Here is a 17,661-nt window from a genome sequence, read left to right as displayed (position 1 = left end):
TGTGTATATATATATATCTCCAGCCCTACTGCAGGGGTGAAGAAAATAAGAAATGTCTCTGAAAATCATGCTTGAGGAGACAATGAAGTAGAGAGCTATTTATTTAGTATCACACACAAAAACATTTTAACTTGAATAAATAATAATCCTTAGAGTCAATTGCATCTGTCAAAAGATGGTAATTACAGAGGCATGTGTTAAAGTTTAGTTATATATTTGTTTTATTCCTGCTCTTGGGGAGGGGGTGCCTGGATTTGCTGATTGATGCAAAAAGCAAAGCCAAATATGCATTTGAAAAAGTCCAATACCTACTTAGATGGCTACATTCTCCCACTCTGTTGAACTCTATATAAGCATTCGGACAAACAAACAAACAAACAAATAAACCCCAAACTGAAACAGTATCTCAATTTTGGTTGTGTGGAGTGAAAATAATTAGTGAAAGAACTAAGAATGTAGGTGTCGCCCATGCCTTGAGCTGTCTGTGGTACTGAAAAATGACCCCCAAAGCTGAAATGTACTATGGTGCAGTGTTCTTCAAAAACCTCCCCACCGCACGACTCTAATCCGAGCACTTCTGCCCATGAGTCACCTGAGCCATTTCATGTTGCCACATCGTGTATAAACATTTTATCAAAGGTCACACTGAACCTCGCTTTCCAAGGTTCTCCATGAAAATGTCAGGGCCTCCCCGGGCTTGGGGAAGAGATTCTCACGGGCAACATGTTGGGACCTCAGTTAGAATACTTTTCCTGAGCGTGGTGCAAAATGACATCATGCACCAGTAACTCACCCTGGCTAGCTGTCACTCTCTAATCGTCATATTTAATATGCCGAAAAGTAGAAATAAAAATTGTCCTTCTTGATATCTTACACTCAAGGACATGCTCCAGAACGCACTTGCTGCCTTACTTCAGAGATAAATCAATAGAGTTGGAATTCCTTAAGCTCTGAAGTGACCTTTAGCCTAAGCAATTATACGGAAGAAATACACGTCCCATAGTGATATGAATAATGCTAAAAAGACACAACTACCAATTTTCCATAAGGATCCTAACCACACCCGCCCAGTTTCTCTGAGCTGCAGGCTAAAGTATTATGTCCATTGGACCAATGAGAAGCTTCTGCCTTTTCCTGGTTCTTCTTGACTGCGCGTTCAGAGTCCCCATGTATATTTGTCACTTCCTGTTTTGTTAAAAAGAACGTAAGAAATATTTTTAAAATCTTAATTTTGAATTATGTGTGTCTGTGTGGGTAGGTGAGTATGAGTGCTGGGGCCAGAGGATTCCCCTGCGACTGGAGCTACCGGCAGCCATGCACCACCAGATGTGGGTGCCCAGCACCGTTGCCTGTAAGAGCAGTATGTGCTCTTACCTGCGGAGGCCCACTGTATTTAATTTTAAAGAAGCATTGCAAACAAGAATATTGGAAGAGGAATTTCTTTCGGTCAAATAATGATTTTTGTAAAAGCTATATCCAAAATAATTAGATATTATTACCCAAGCCTCGGTTTTATAGTTATCATAGTAAACATGGCAGGTTATGGGGTGGCAATAGATCATAAATAAGCCCTGCTTTAAAACCTAACATTTTTGACATTTGAGTTATGAACAGTCCATAAATTCACTGTGTGTATTCTCCAGAGGACCAACCCTTGTGCCAGCTTTCCTCCTGGTGTCACACTGTCTAATCAATGTAACAGAAAGATACAAATTAGCCAATGAGGGCAGCATTTCAAGCATTAAAAAATAGTCTTAAAATATTTTGTGTTTATTAGTGCCTGTAAATTTCTAGAATTCTTACACTGTATCAAAATTTCAGGATGCATAGGTAATACTGAGCAGCTCCTCTTATACATGATATACATACATATATATGTGTGTGTGTGTGTGTGTGTGTGTGTGTGTGTCTAAAATTCTTTAAAAGTTTGTGTTTTTAAAAAGACATTTTGCTCTTGAAGATAATACAAATAACTTGACCCCCACCCCAATGGATGCTTGTTTATCTACATGTGTTCAGAGGGAACAGCCAACACTTGGAAGGCTTAAGATGAATAAACGCATAATTGACACAGTATTTCATTCCAGCATGGTTTAACCAAATCACTTTGGTCTCCATGCCAAACATTCTAAGCTATTCTTAAAAACCTATAAAAATCTCAGAGTAGCATTGGGAGCTTAACCCTATTCATAAACTGAATTCTTGTGTCTGGAGGGGAAACACAGAGGAAGAACTCTCAGTGGTGCAGGACTCTTGGTGAGCAGCTAGGCTCAGGAGGAGCACGACTGGAGCAGGCTGGGGAGGCAGTGCCTACTTTCATGCTGGGCCCCTTCCGACCTGATCTGGCAAGGCTACTCACTTCCTCTGACTGTTTCCATCTGAAAACGAAGTCAAAGACTCATTCTCTATCTTCCAGGCTTCAAGTCAAAGTGACCCAGGCTTAAAGCACAGCAGAGGACCACAGAGGACCTCTGGAAGAATCTCAAAATGCCACCATCGTGAGGACTGCACTGAAGAATCTATATACTGTCCTAATATTAAAAATTCGACCAAGTGTGCTTTCGTCTATCATTACCCACTCCAAATACTCTCAAGTGACATTTAAAATGCTCGGACTACACTAATACCTACACAGGCTTTATGAACTAAATAAGCTGTTGTAAAATGCGTTAGAAGTTTGGGGAGGGGAGGTGCTCTTCCCATGTTGATAGAAGCAGTGAACCAATTTTCTTATATTATAATTATAGGCAATCCAGATTGGCAAGGCCTCCTCCCCTAATGACTTACTCCTTTTAAAAAGGTGTCTTAAACAAGAACACACACTGCTGCACAGATTCAGGATATTGTGTACCGCTCCTTTAAAAACATTTGTCTGGTAGAAGTGTACCAGCCTGAAGAAGTTGGGGAAAATCTTAAGATTCTATCAAATATATCTCAGAAAGATCTGCCTGTTGCCCTGCTGTGTTGACTTGTTTGTTTGTTTAGCTTTCTGGAAGGACAGGTCAGGTGCTGAGATAACAGTGCATGTGTCTTCTGTAACCTCAAGCAAGGACACAGCTGCTTGGTAAAGGCCCCTTGCTGTCTTGCTTTTCTCCTATGCTGCCTGCATGGCTTCTGGTTATTCAGAAAACAGTGGAGCCTGTGTTACCTGTATTTCCCTGGCGTGGTACACGATGATCAGACCAAGCAGGATGATCGTGGAGAGACTGATAAGGCATTTCAGAGCTAAAGAATACAGCGACGCCTGCAACACAGTTAGATGGAACACTTTAAGAAAGAAGCACTTCCAATCTCTTTCCAGGCCATAAAAGTCAGTTCCGAGCACGTGGACCTGAATTCAAGGTAGGGGACTCGGGAGGGGGCAATCTGTTTTGGCTCTGGGATGCAGGTTATTTGGCCATAATGCTCCGTGAGAGGAGCCAGGAACAAGGGAAAACTCGTGGGTTGGCTGCGGGCTACGCACCACCAAGGACTGAAACAAGGTACCTGACTCGCTAAAGCCTAGAGGAAGTTGCTCCGGAGTTTAAGTACTTTAGGTTGAAAGGTGTCTCGGAAACATGAGCACCAGGAGAGAAACAAGCTTGCTTTTCCCCACCAACTCCAGGAGCCACTTAACATGCTTGGATGCGCTGGACACTCAGCACCCGGAGAACTTAACTCTCCGAGTTGCCCAGTTGACTATGGGTGTGCGTCCTAGCTGCTTCTGCTGCTCCTGCTCCGGCAGGCACGCCTGAGGATTCCCGGGACACTTAAGACCTGTTAGACAAGGGTTCCCGCCAGAGCCCATCCCAACCACCTGGCTCCCTCTTCATGAGTGTACTCGGGGGCTAAAGCCGGTACCTTGTCGTAGGCGCCCCAAGACAGCTCGGTCTCAATGACCATAACCACGATGCCGAACATGCCGAAGATAAGCGCATAGTCGCTGAGCCGCTTGCGCTTCTCAAACAGGGCGCGCCGATGGCCCAGCTTGTAGCCGATGTTCTGGTTCTTCTTTTTGCTGGACTTGGTGCCGCTGCTGCTGCCATGCCCGCTGCCGCCGCCGCCGCCTCCGGTGCTGCCTCCGCCGCCAGTCCCGTAGAGCGCCAGGTTGTTAGAATTGTTGTGCTCCGGCTTAGACACCACGATCTCCGGGGCTGAGGATGAGGCGGCGGCGGCAGCAGACGGGGAGGACGCACCACCACCTCCTCCTACGACGGACGCGGGGGGCTGCAGGGGCTGAGCCTCGGAGTCCATCTCCTGCAGGTTCCGGCGGGACGAGCTCAAGTTGCTGAGCGGACGCATGACGCCCCCGTTGTACCTGCAGCTGCTCATGGCTATTTCGGTGAAGGGGTTGCTCTCGCGGCGCGCCTGGGGTTGGTGATGCTGGTGGTGCGCCGGGTGCGGGTGGTGGTGGTGGTGCGAGAGCGGGGGCCCGGAGCCCAGGCTGCCCAGGCTGCCTGTGGGGCTGGTGGCGGGCTGCAGGCTGTGGCACTGGTGGTACTGGGAGGCGGACGCGGGCTGCTGCGCGTACTGCTGCCGGAGCGCACTGGCATGGCTGGACGGCGTCAGCTCGCTCACATTGAGCTGGCTGCCCCGGCGCGACGAGCAGCAGCAACAGCACGAAGAGCCCGACAGTGGCGAGGAGGTGCGGGTCCGGAAGGCGCCGCCGGGCGATGAGGTGCGGAGCAGCAGGGACAGGTTATCCCCCGCCCCCGCCCCCGCTGCCGGGGCACCGGAGGAGGCGCAGCTGTTGCACCGGAGGCATGGGCTGCTGCCACCGCTGCCCGGCTGCTGGTGCGCGAGGTGCGGGTGGTGGTGAGGGTGCGGGAGGGGCGCGAAGGGCGCGCACGGCTTGTCCTGGCTCTGTTGCTGCTGCTGGCAATGCAGGTGTGAGGAGCGCGGCGGTGGCGGCGGCTGCTCTGGGAAGAAGCCGCGCTGGAACTGCAATGGGGTTTCCATGTCAGAGCTGTTAAAGCTGCAGGGAGACCAGGCGGTGGTGCACCCTGCGCAATGCGTTATGGTCGGGAGCGGGGACTCCTGCTGCTGGTGCGAGGAAGGGCCCATGCCGGCTCCGGTAGAATCCAGGCGGCGAGTCCGATTGGTTGGGCGCACCAAAACAATGGGCATGACATCACCTGCAGGGACCAAGACTGAGTTTGCGGCGCGCGCGGCTTAGGGGAGCATGTGTGTGAGAGAGGTTGGGAGGGGAACCTGCAGAATGAAAACCCCTGGGGGCTTAGGCCGGCTCCGGCCGGGGTCAGGGCACTCCAAGGCAGGAATTCCATCTGCGGATCGCGTGCATCTGGTACCACGGTTGGGAAGACTGAGCCCCCCACCCCACCCCATGCACAGCGGCGGGCTGCAGAGGTGGGAGAGAGAGCGATTGCTCTTGCTCTACTGCCGCGGCCCCCTGACTGGTGCGGAACATGCTGGCCCGAATGACCTGCCTGGGACACTGCAGCATGTCTGGCCACCCTGGTCATGGGGCAGGCGCCAAGGCAGGGAGAAACCCGAGCTACTCTCCCGCCCTCTAGCCTTGTAGGGCTGCAAGGCAGCACCTGCTCGCCCCACTCTCTCTCCCGCATCGTCCTGCCGAGAGTGGGCTGCAGGCTGCTAGCCAAGTAACTGCGGGGGCACCGGCTTTGGGGAGAAGGGAGGAAAAAAAAAGTTTGGCGACTGCCTATGCGAATGTATAAGCGTTGGGAGAAAGCCAGAGCCGGATGCCCAGCTTGGCCTCCGAGAGATCACATCCGACCCAGGGCAGGGATCTGTCCCTGTCGCCTAGCTCCCCGAGTTCCAGAATTGGGATTGGCGGCGCTGTCGCTACTACGGGAGAGCGCTACGGCGCAGACAGGGTTAACCTCGCGACGCCGGGGCAGGGGGGAGGAGGGGGCGGGGCCGGAGGAGGGGATCCCCGGCGTCCGGGGAGGAGCCCGCTCGGGCTTCCCGGGTCCCCCTGGCGGGGGCGGAGGGCTTTCCCCGGGAGCGCCCGCTCACATTTGCACGTTCTCCCGAACATGAGGGGCTGGCGCCCCTGGCCGCCAGGTCCGGGGCTCTGACGCTCAGGCGGTCCAGCAGCCTGAGTGGGTAGGTCCGAGGGCTACTTTAGCGGTGTAGACGAGGCTTGTTCCAGGGTCTGGGGGCTGCTTAGCCAGCGCAGACTGCCGGCTTCTCTGTTTTTCCTCTTCCTCCAGACCTGCAGTACAGACACAAAGCAAAGGCGGGTCACGAATGCGCAGACGCCAAGCATCCTTATCGAGACCAGACTGCAGTGGCTGGGTGAGGGGCCTGGTAGTCATCTGACTGCCAATTAATACCGTGGCGACGACTCGACTGAATAATCGCCGCCCTTGGACAGGGTGTTTAAACTTAGCTATACTGACTAATCGCTCTCTAATAAACCACTAAAAGTTACACTTTGAATTTTACCATGGTGTGTCCTTATTGAGCTATACACAAACAAAGCAGTTGGAGTTCTCTTTGAGGGCTCTTGATTAATACTCCATTATTCAGCCTTACATTTGTATTTCCTTGGGGATGTAAATTCCTGTCTTCCTAAAGAACAACAACAACAACAAAAGTGAAATTGGTCAGTTAAATGTTTAAATTTTAAATTGTGAATTCAGTGGTTTTTATGATGGAGATTACTGTCTAACAGATTAGACCAAGAAATAAAGCGAAAGCGGATCTCTCTCATTAGGTAATTGGAATTCTCAGCTGGATCCAATTTCGTGATATTCTAGTCAGCAGTTGCCCTAAACTTGCTTACCTGGTATCTGCTTGTGTGTGTGTGTGTGTGTGTGTGTGTGTGTGTGTGTTCCCTGCCATTGAGTGAATAATTTATTTCTGGATATTCCTTGCAAGTATGTTAAGCAATTTAAAATTTTTCGTGCACACAAGTAAATAGATTAAGAAGGAAACAGAGGGAATTGTGTTTAGTCGTAGAATTTGCCATAGTCCTTGATAAAAGAGAATGAAAAATCAGGGCTTGAATTTCTCTGTGGCTCTGGTTGAGAACTAAATTCTAGTGGCTAAAAGATCAAAGACATTTTTATTATCTATTATGATTTTCCTTTTGTATCTCCAAACTAGGAACAAATAGTGTTTAGAATGAAGACATATGTTGATTTTTTTAGGGCATCTGAGAATGCACAAATAAATACACATGTGAGGGGCATTATTACAAAAATTAAGTCCAGAGAAAGAAGGGCGTGGTCGTCCATGCCTGAGATGCTACACTTGGGAGATGGAGTTCAAGGCCATCATCACAGACATAGTGGATTTGAAGCCAGAGTGGCCTACATGAGGATACTGTCAAAAAAAAAAAAAAAAAAAAAAAAAAAGCTGGGTATGGTGACACATGTACTTGAGTTTGTTGAATTTAAAATGAAAGCTTCCAGATTATTCATCTTTTAGTCTGAAAAAATTTAATTCAAGAATAAAATCCACCCAATATCTGCTAATGCACTTTGCAGCAAGTTACACAGACCTCTTTTTATGGCTCTTCGATAATGATAGAGAGAAATGTCCGACTCATCTATCTCCAGATGCTTCAAAGAAATATATCAAAAATTAATATGTTCATCACCTGCCCATAGATTTAGAAAAGATTCCACAGACTTTTCCCAAATATCACAATGGCTGTTACTCATTTTAAATTACACATCAGATTCTAGACTTACTAAAATGTCATAAGGAAAACAAAAGCTGCCTCCCCTTGCTTAAGCTGACTTTTTAAAATACCACTGGCAAGGCTTCTCACTGGCTTCAGAAATGACATAGGGCACAATATTGAACCTCTCTTTCTAGGTGTATCATATATAATGTATATTCATATACATACTTTGAATATACACACCACATGTGAGTGTGTGTGTGTGTGTGTACTTTATTTGGAGTGGGCTACTGAGACATGCAGTCCTCACAACTTCAGCCTAGCCAATATAAGAGTTCATAAAATAATAACGAGAAAGTCACTATGACTAGAAAGATGGAGAGCAGGTCAATGAGACGTTCACTGTCTTTCCATTAGAGTTAGCTGATTACAGTTAACTACTTGGTGCTAATACATGCCTGTTCCTAGGACAGACTGGAAGCCCTTTAGAGTCATGAAAAGCATGGGCTTAGAAATGCAACAGTTGTTCCACCTTTAGGGTGAAATATGCCTGGGCATCTTTAATAATTGTGGTCATTATGACAGGTTCCAATTAAGACATCCTTGGTATCAATATATGTCTTTTAAAAATAAAATTGGCAGATGATTTTTTAAGTTGGAATGCAAATGTTTAACATGCAGCTACTCTGACTTTGTTCTTACATAGCTGTGGTTCTCAGCCTGTGGGTAGCGAACCCAAAAGACCATCAGAAAACACAAGATATTTACGTTGTGATTCATAACAAGTAGCAAAATTACCATTATGAAGTAGGAACAGAAATAAATGTATGATGCGGGGGGTCACCACAACATAAGGAACTTTATTAAAGGGTTGCAGCATTAGTAAGATTTAGAATCACTGCTATGTAGGATTATAAGGAGAAACACAGCAATGTAAACCAATTAAAGCAGCAAACACAGTGCTTTTCATGTGAGTAGTGTTTTGCACTTACATCTGCAAGTGGAAAGGAGAGAGGGAGGAAAAAGAGAAAATACTTCAAGAAAAGATCAGTGGTTTCCGATGAGAAACTTCCATGCTTAGATTTCTTCCTTTCTTCCACTAAGGCAAGCAAGTGCTGGAATTCCCCTAGATTAACACCAGAGGTCACAGTCACCCACAAAATGACTTGCAATCTAATCAATTAAATAGTGTCTCGATTTTAGCCTCCTTTCGTCTCCCTTTTTTGGCTACAATTCTCTATTTCTTTCTTACACCCTATGGCAGTGGTTGTTCCGTAGTTGTTGTGTATAAAGCTTGTGAATGGGTACTCACCTAACATAAGCAACCCCTAAGCACACACTCTTATAGAATTGGTTCCCTGAGCCCCAGAAGCCTAATTTTAAAAGCCCCAAGTTGGCTTTACTCCACTGCCTTATTTTATTCAGATTCCTGTTAGATTTCTCTTTACTTTCCCATGTGCTGTCCCTTTAAAAACCCAGGACTCTCTTGACCTACATCACTGGGGTTTATTTCCAAAGGCAGGCAAAGTAAGAGAACATCAAATCTTTTTTTCTACACTGTGTGGTTGATGCAAAACTTCAAACTAAAAAGTAAATATTTTTGAGAATCAGTTTTTATTTTTATTGCCTGGCTGAGTCAATTATTTGATAGTACTGAACCCAAAGGCTGTGATAAAATACAGTGCCTCTGAACTTTCTTTCCTTAGCAATTGATCGAGGGGAATCAGGATAGTATCAGTTGTTTCCCTAGCACAATTCCTGAAAGAAAACAATTCAAGGGCCCGCAAAACAACATTATTTTAAATCATATACTCTCCAGTGTCACAATTAATACAGTATATCAGAGATGAACATTAATACTTATATCCTTGATGCATGTATGCATACCTGCATCATGATGATAAAGTATTAAACCTGGATTAACCTAGTTTCCAAATGTTAATAGATCATGTTGGGTTCCAGCCATTAACTTAATTAACTTTTCAAGTCATTTTTTTTTATTCTCTTCCTTGTCTCCTTATGTTTCTGAACTTAGTAATCTAACCACAAAAGTCCCAAGAACGCTAACAAAGGACAAAAGTAAAATCATATACATCTTGCTAGCAGAATGGACTCAGGTTACATATTAAATAGATGAAAAGGCTGAACTTACTGGGTAATGGCAGGCTTTTTTTTTTAAGTCTGTGGATTTCATACAGGTATATCCCTTTGCTATTCCACACAAGAGGGGAAGGAAGGGGAGAGGAGGGTTCACTCTTTGAAGCCCAGTGGATGGTACAAAACTGTTTGTGATGTACTGTTACATTTGTATCTCACAGAAATCCAGGCAGGAGGCAGAGAAGGTTTTTATCTTTATCTTCCCTTTGCAGGTAAGGAGAATACCCGAGATAGAGTGTCTGCCCTACCTAAGGTGACACTGCTGAGCTGCAAGGACATGCCAGATCTCTAACATCTTTTGGGCTGTGTGGTGTGTCATTTCCACATCCTCGGGGCTTTGCTCCACAGCAGAGTAACTCGTGGCTTGCCTCCGCTCACTCAAGACTAGAGAGTGGTGCCTGTGAATGTTTTCTCACTGGCTCTTCTGCTTCCTGTGAGCTTTATCCTCTTATTGGCTTCATTTAATCAACATGATAATTTGAGACAGTTTAATGTAAGTGTGGAGGAAATGGAAGTACTTTATGTCTGCTGGTCCAATGCCTAATTAAAAATATATTACATAGACAGAAGCAGGAATAGAAGGGTTTTTTTTTTCTTTTTTAACAAACAATGTTATTCTGATATATTCAGCTGTACTCAATACTCTTTAACTGACTTTACTACCAGTCAGGACATTCCTTATTTGGGGCTACATCCAGGAAAAAAGTGGAAGATAGTGAGTGTATTTCTTATGCTGTCTTGTATTATACAAATGAGAAGGAGAAGGCTTTGGTTTGCAACTCAGAGGACTTTCCCTGCGATCATTCTGGAACCCACACTTCATGACAAACCGAAGAAAATCAGAGAAAGGAGCCGAGCTTAACACCACGTGAAGAGACTGTGATGTCTCTCCGAAGTCAGCAAAAGTGGAATCAAAGATCATAATAATTTTTAAATAGCCTTAAATATTGAGGACACATTAAACCTCCCCCACTTTTTTTTTCTGATTACAGCTCTGCAAATTACATCAACTTCTGTTACTTATTAACCCTGGATGTGTCTGCTTTCTGTTTCCCTATATCCCTCCCATGCATCAAGCTCATACAAATCCCAGATTTCTCTATCTTTATATTTATCTCCCTTTCTGGAATGATTTGCAAACCATCATCCCTCAATAATTGTCTTATCACAGGGAACAGGTGATGCCCACTCATGCCAAGGGAGAGAACTATGATCTGCAACATTGACTTTCATATAGCAATGTCACCAGGGGGAAAGGTGCTAATGTTCACACCTTGTCAATGCCCTGGGCCCATCCTCATCAGCACAGCCACGTTTTTCTTTAAAATGACTTTTAGTTAATGCTGTTGCTGTTTTATGGATGTGAAGATTTGTGTTTTGAATTTATAAATCCAAACTTGTTCTCTTTTTTTCATAGCTTGTTGAAATAATAAAATTATTGAAAATAACTACAGTATAAGGGTTGTAGTATGTGTTATACTTGTGGTACATACAAAATGATAGCATGAAGAAGAAGAGGAGGAGGAGGAAGATGAGAAGAAGGAGAGAAGAGATACAGTCTGGCTCTGTTTAGAAGTATGGCATCTTTATTTCATGGAAATTGTTAATATAGATCAGAAATAGGTCCTGATAAATTATAATATATATTGTAAGCCTAAGTAAAACTACTAAGAAACACACACACAAGTTGAGAAGAATAACTATAGGAATTAAATGTTAGAAAATATCAATCTAATTCTAGGAAACAGTAAAGAGGAGTTTTAAAAACCTATACAGGGCCGGGCGTGGTGGCGCACGCCTTTAATCCCAGCACTCGGGAGGCAGAGGCAGGCAGATTTCTGAGTTCGAGGCCAGCCTGGTCTACAAAGTGAGGTCCAGGACAGCCAGGGCTATACAGAGAAACCCTGTCTCGAAAAACCAAAAACAACAACAACAAAAAAAAACAAACCAAAAACAAAAACAAAAAACAAAAACAAAAAAAACCAAAAACCTATACAATATATATAATGAACAAAAAGATCACAAACACAGTCTTCTTTGGTAAAATATCCTAAGTAAAGTCATGTAGGGGAGAAAGGGTTTATTGGACCTCACAATTCCAGCTTATAGTTCATTATTAAAGAGAATTCAAAGTGTCAGAAACTTGAAGCTGCTAGTGACCTCCATAACCAAGAACAAAAAGAGGATGACTGTATGTATATTGTTACTTAGTTCACTGAGTTCACATTACACAGTTTAGAATCTGTTGCTAGGGAATAGTATCACCCACAATGGACATGTATCTCCACTCAATAAACATTATCAAGATATTTCCCCACAGATGTACTCACAAGCCAAACGGACCAAGAAATGTCTGATAAAACTACCCATCACACTTATGTAACCACGTTAATAATAACATTAAATGTGAAGTGATTATATATACATATATATATATATATATATATATATATATATATATATATATATATGGAGAGAAAGAGAGAGAGAGAGACCAAATGTCAAGTGTCAAGTTATTTATGAATAAAACAATTGTGAATTCACTTGTGTGTAACTACATATTTTAACAACATGAGGCAAGACTGACATAACTGAAAAGACAACCGAATAATTCAACAGTGATAAGTATTTTGATGCAGCCAGGAGACATGTTACTAAGAAGAAAACTTCCGGTTCTATAAAGGTAGAGTTACAGATGGTTGTGAGCCATCCAATCTGGGTACTGGGAGTAGAACTCGGGTCCTCTGGAAGAATGGCATGCACTGTCTGCTGAGCCATTTCTACAGCCCCATGGAATTGAAATTATTGCCCTAGATTCAACTGTATAGATAAGTGTTCTCTTTGCCACTTTGCTTTGAATCCTTCATTCCTCTTCCCACCCTCAGAATATTCTACAAAGTCCTATAATTCCTCTGCAAATATTGCATGTATTTTTTAGTTGTATCACAATTAGGACATATAATTATAATAATGGCTGCTTTTAATTTATTTCTATATGCACAGTAATGATTTAATGTTTATTAGAGATAAAAAAACAACATTGTATCTTGGTCACTAAATACTGTGAAAAATACTGTTATATAGCACTCTGTTACAAAAACCCTCAGTGTCTACAGTTTGACCAAACACTAAGAATAAACTAAAGTTCTTAGTAGTGCCAATGCATGCCAAGAAACTTATCATGGTTACTCTTAAGTGAGCCACATTCTTTCAGTAGTCCTAATTAATTTTCTGACCTACTGCATATCAAAAGCTGAAAATAAAGTCAAGAAGACAGAGTTTTTGAGTCTGATAAAATGCACTAACAACAAGGAATATGATTAAGAAACTAACTGCAATGGTAAACAATATTTAATGCCCATTACAATTTGTAGAGCATCAGAACTCACAACACAATTAGAGACAAGTGGTCTTTTATACATGATTGAATTCAAGTGTCATTCTTGGACTCATGATTAAATTGACATATGTGCCAGTGGTAATCCTAGGTGATCAAGAAAACCTTAAAATAGTGAGGTGAGGTTTATAATCTGAGCACTAGAGAGTGGGCAAGGCCGGTAGATTTCTGTGAGGCTTGGCCAGCCTGGACTACACTGTGAAACCCTGTCCATACAGTCTCACTGACAAGACTCCTCAGTGTGAACTGAACAAGAGAAAAAACAATGGATATTCGAATATGGAGCACAGAAAACCCAGGAAACCTCAACTCCACACACAGAACTACAGGCAAATCTGGACTGCTGAGAGCTGAAGAAAGACTTCCCAGGGAACAGAATACCAACTGGTTACCCAATACCAAATGGGCAGCCCTGGAAACAAACCTATAGGTAGCATTATATAGGCTGAGCAGGTTGTGCTTCTGTATTTTAGGAATGTGTGTATAACAACAATTAATGAAAAAAAAGTCATGAATTTGAAAAGGAGAAAGTAGGGGCATATGTGAAGGTTTGGAGGAAGAAAAGAGAAGAGGGAAATTATGTAGTTATATATTTTTCTTTTATTAAATATTTTCTTTATTTACATTTCAAATGTTATCTCCTCTCTAGGTCTCCCCTCTGGAAATCCCCTACCCCATCCCTCCTCCCCCTGCCTCTATGAGGGTGATCCCCCACCCACCCTCCCACCTACCTACCCATTCCCACCTTCCCGCCTTGGCATTCCCCTACATTGGGGCATCAAACCCCCCACAGGACCAAGGGCCACTTCTCCCATTGATGTTCAACAAGGCCATCTTCTGACGCATATGCAGCCAGAGCCATAGGTCCCTCCATGTGTACTCTTTGGTTGGTGGTCCAGTCCCCAGAAACTCCTGGGGGTCTGGCTAGTTGTCATTGTTGCTCCTCCACAGGGCTGCAAACCCCTCAGCTCTTTGAGTTTCATCTCCAACTCCTCCATCTGGGACCCTGCACTCAGTCCAACGGTTGGCTGCAAGCATCTGTCTCTGCTCTGTATTTCTCAGGCTCTGACATAGCCTCTCAAGAGACAGCCATATCAGGCTTCCATCAGCAAGCACTTCCTAGCATTCTCAATAGAATCCAGGTTTGACAACTGTATATGAGATGGATCCCCAGGTGGGGCAGTCTCTGAATGGTCTTTCCTTCAGTCTCTGCTCCACATGTTGTCTCCAAATTTCCTCCTGTAAGTATATTGTTCACCCATCCAAGAAGCACTGAAGCACCCACACTTTGGTCTTCCTTCTTCATGAGTTTATATGGTCTGTGAATTATATCTTGGGTATTCTGAACTTTTGCGCTAATATCCACTTATCAGTGAATGCATAGCATGTGTGTTCTTTGGTGACTGGGTTACCACACTCAGGATGATATTTTCAAGTTCCATCCATTTGCCTGTGAATTTCATAAATTCATTGTTTTTAATAAATGAGTAGTATTCCATTATGTAAATGTACCACATTTTCTATATCCATTCCTCTGTTGAGGAACATCTGGGTTCTTTCCAGCTTCTGGCTATTATAAATAAGGCTGCTATGAACATAGTGGAGCATGTGTCATTATTACATGTTGGAGCATCTTCTGGGTATATGCCCAGGAGTGGTATTGCTGGGTCCTCAGGTAGTACTATGTCCAATTTTCTGAGGAACCACCAGACTGATTTCCAGAGTGGTTGTACCAGCCTGCAATCCCACTAGCAATGGAGGAGTGTTCCTCTTTCTCTGCACCCTCACTAGCATATGCTGTCACCTGAGTTTTTGATCTTAGCCATTCTGAGTGGTGTGAGGTGGAATCTCAGGGTTGTTTTGATTTGCGTTTCCCTGATGATTAAGAATGTTGAACATTTCTTTAGGTGCTTCTCAGTCATTAGAGATTCCTCAGTTGAGAATTTTCTGTTTAACTCATTTTTAATAGGGTTATTTGATTCTCTGGAGTCTAACTTCTTGATTTCTTTGTATATATTGGATATTAGTCCTCTATCAGATGTAGGATTGGTAAAGATCTTTTCCCAATCTGTTGGTTGCCATTTTGTCCAATTGACAGTATCCTTTGCCTTACAGAAGCTTTGCAATTTTTTGAGGTCCAATTTGTCGACTCTTGATCTTAGAACATAAGCCTTTGGTGTTCTGTTCAGGAACTTTTCCCCTGTGGGCATATGTTTGAGCCTCTAACCCCCTTTCTCACCTATTAAATTCAGTCTACCTGGTTTTATGTGAAGGTCCTGTAAATTGCTTTCCCCAAGATAGCCATTTTTACTGTATTAATCCTGCCAGTCCATGAGCATGGGAGATCTTTCTATCTTCTGAGGTCTCTTTGATTTCTTTTTTCAGAGACTTGAAGTTCTTGTCAAACAGATCTTTCACTTGCTTGGTTAGAGTCATGCCAAGATATTTTATGTTGTTTGTGACTATTGTGAAGGGTGTCATTTTCCTAATTTCTTTCTCAGCCCATTTAGCCTTTGTGTAGAAGAAGGCTACTTATTTGTTTGAGTTAATTTCATATCAAAATACTTTGCTGAAATTGTTTATCAGCTGTAGGAGTTCTCTGGTAGAATTTTGGGGGTCACTTAAATACACTATCATATAATCTACAAATAGTGATATTTTGACTCCTTTCTTTCCAACTTGTATCCCTTTGACCACCTTTTGTTGTCTAATTGCTCTAGCTAGAACTTCAAGGACTGTATTGAACAGATAGGGAGAGAGTGGGCAACCTTGTCTTGTCCCTGATTTTAGTGGGATTGCTTCAAGTTTCCATTTAGTTTGATGTTGACTACTGGTTTGCTGTGTATTGCTTTTAATATGTTTAGGTATGGGCCTTGAATTCCTCATCTTTCCAAGACTTTTAACAAGAAGGGATGTTGAATTTTGTCAAATGCTTTTTCAGCAACTAATGAAATGATCATGTGGTTTTTTTTCCCCCTTTGGTTTTTTTATGTAGTGAATTACATTGATGGCTTTCCCTATATTGAACAATCCTTGCATCCCTGGGATGAAGCTTACTTGATCATGCGTGGTAAATGATCATTTTGATGTATTCTTGGATTTGGTGTAATTATATTATAATCATAAAAATAGTGAAAACAATACAATACATACATACACTCAAACACATACACACAAACACACACACACACATAAATCTCCACAATTTTAAAAACAGGAATCCTTGGCTCAGCCTTTATCTTACCATTTTGATTTGCTATGAACAAGTCTAAATTTTTCAGGATACATGGAAATTGTGTTTGTTGAGGCTTTACTGTGGACTTGTCACTTAAGGGTCACATGTATTGGCAAACAGAGATTCATTAAGAAATTGCTTTAGAGGAATCTGTCCTTTAAATTTCCAAACTTCCCTGACCCCAGCCCATGCTTGGCATGTACGCCACTCAGTCATGGAGAGTGTAGATGAGCTCTGCGATTCTTTGCATTCCTCCTGCCTGTGCCAGTTCCTGGTGTCTTTCTGGGGAAGCCAGACATAGCATTTTTTTTTCATGCTTCTTGCAACACTCTGCCTAAGGCATCACTTTAATGTGATATATTATGTTCAAATGATTAAGAGAATTGGCAAAATATAATCCTGACCATATCATTTTATGAAGAAAAAAACCTTTTTGATCTCTGCTTCATTATCCATTTCAATCAATGGCGGCTTGAAAAGGTTAAAATTTCTTAAAACTAAAGCTAAGAATAGCCAAGAATAAGCTGTCACAATTATTATATTCTCAAATAAAAATTTCTCATTAATGATGTATTTTATAGAAATCATTTGAAATTTTCCATAGCATTTTATTGGCATGGGTATTTTCTTTGTTAATTAGTTCAAGATGATGAGTTTATTTCCTGAGTTCTTAGATTTTGGAATGAATAACTTAACGAATTATTAGTCTTTACATAACTTGAAATGCTTTAAGCCAGGAGTTGGAGGTGGTCTGGTTGTGATATAAGTTAAGTTATTTGACCCTGAAAGCTTTAATTTACAGTTCCCTTTCTAATGTTCATCACAGTCCTCATTCCATGAAAACGTTCACACAGACTCTATATCATCCTCTTTTTGCAGCCCTAACTTAACTTTCAGAACTGAACATTAGATCAACATCCACCTTTCTGTAAGAAGTTAACATTTATATAAGTTTTCTTTGAAAGCATACCTATCAACTTTGATAGACATTTGGATCAATGTTTCTCAACCTTTGGGTCACAATATGCAGAGGACATTGGAAAACACAGACATTGTACATGATGATTTATCCCAGTAGGAAAACAACAGTTATGAAGTAGCAAAACTAAGAAAAAAAAGAAAGAAAGAAAAGAAAAGTAAAGAGAAAACAATTTAACATTGGGGGTCATCACAACATAGTTCAGGGTTGTCTCTTAGCACCCACATGGTGGCTCACAGTAGTTGGTATGTCTAGTCCCAGGGAACCTGATGTATTTTTCTTTTGCCTCCAGGGGGACT

At 42.7% G+C, this 17,661-nt stretch overlaps 1 protein-coding gene and 1 long non-coding RNA gene across 7 annotated transcripts in view; one reads left to right on the top strand and one right to left on the bottom strand.

The window, feature by feature from the left end:
- The window catches only part of Kcnn2 (potassium intermediate/small conductance calcium-activated channel, subfamily N, member 2), a 417,138-nt gene that overhangs the window by 121,423 nt on the left and 278,054 nt on the right, over positions 1–17,661 (bottom strand). For 2 of the 5 annotated variants that reach the window (XM_030250331.1, NM_001312905.2), the window contains exons 3-5: positions 5,977–6,175; positions 3,841–5,114; positions 3,149–3,244 (exon numbers count right to left, since the gene is read on the bottom strand). In XM_030250331.1, the coding sequence (XP_030106191.1) occupies positions 3,149–3,244; positions 3,841–5,114; positions 5,977–5,998 (1,392 nt within the window). In that variant the 5' untranslated portion in view covers positions 5,999–6,175. Of the gene's footprint in view, positions 1–3,148; positions 3,245–3,840; positions 5,676–5,976; positions 6,176–17,661 lie in introns of those variants that run through there. The other 3 variants (XM_006525639.4, XM_030250332.1, NM_080465.2) reach the window with 3 other exon arrangements.
- On the top strand, positions 5,132–6,402 carry Gm32139 (predicted gene, 32139). Of its 2 annotated transcripts, none has more exons than NR_166707.1 (2): positions 5,132–5,346; positions 6,174–6,402. It is a non-coding gene; the product is annotated as a predicted gene, 32139 (long non-coding RNA). The 2 variants fall into 2 exon arrangements; NR_166708.1 differs by lacking the exon at positions 5,132–5,346 and adding an exon at positions 5,919–6,066.

This window comes from Mus musculus, chromosome 18 (assembly GCF_000001635.26).
Source record: "Mus musculus strain C57BL/6J chromosome 18, GRCm38.p6 C57BL/6J".
Taxonomy (NCBI): domain Eukaryota; kingdom Metazoa; phylum Chordata; class Mammalia; order Rodentia; family Muridae; genus Mus; species Mus musculus.
This window is presented reverse-complemented; position numbering and strand designations above follow the sequence as displayed.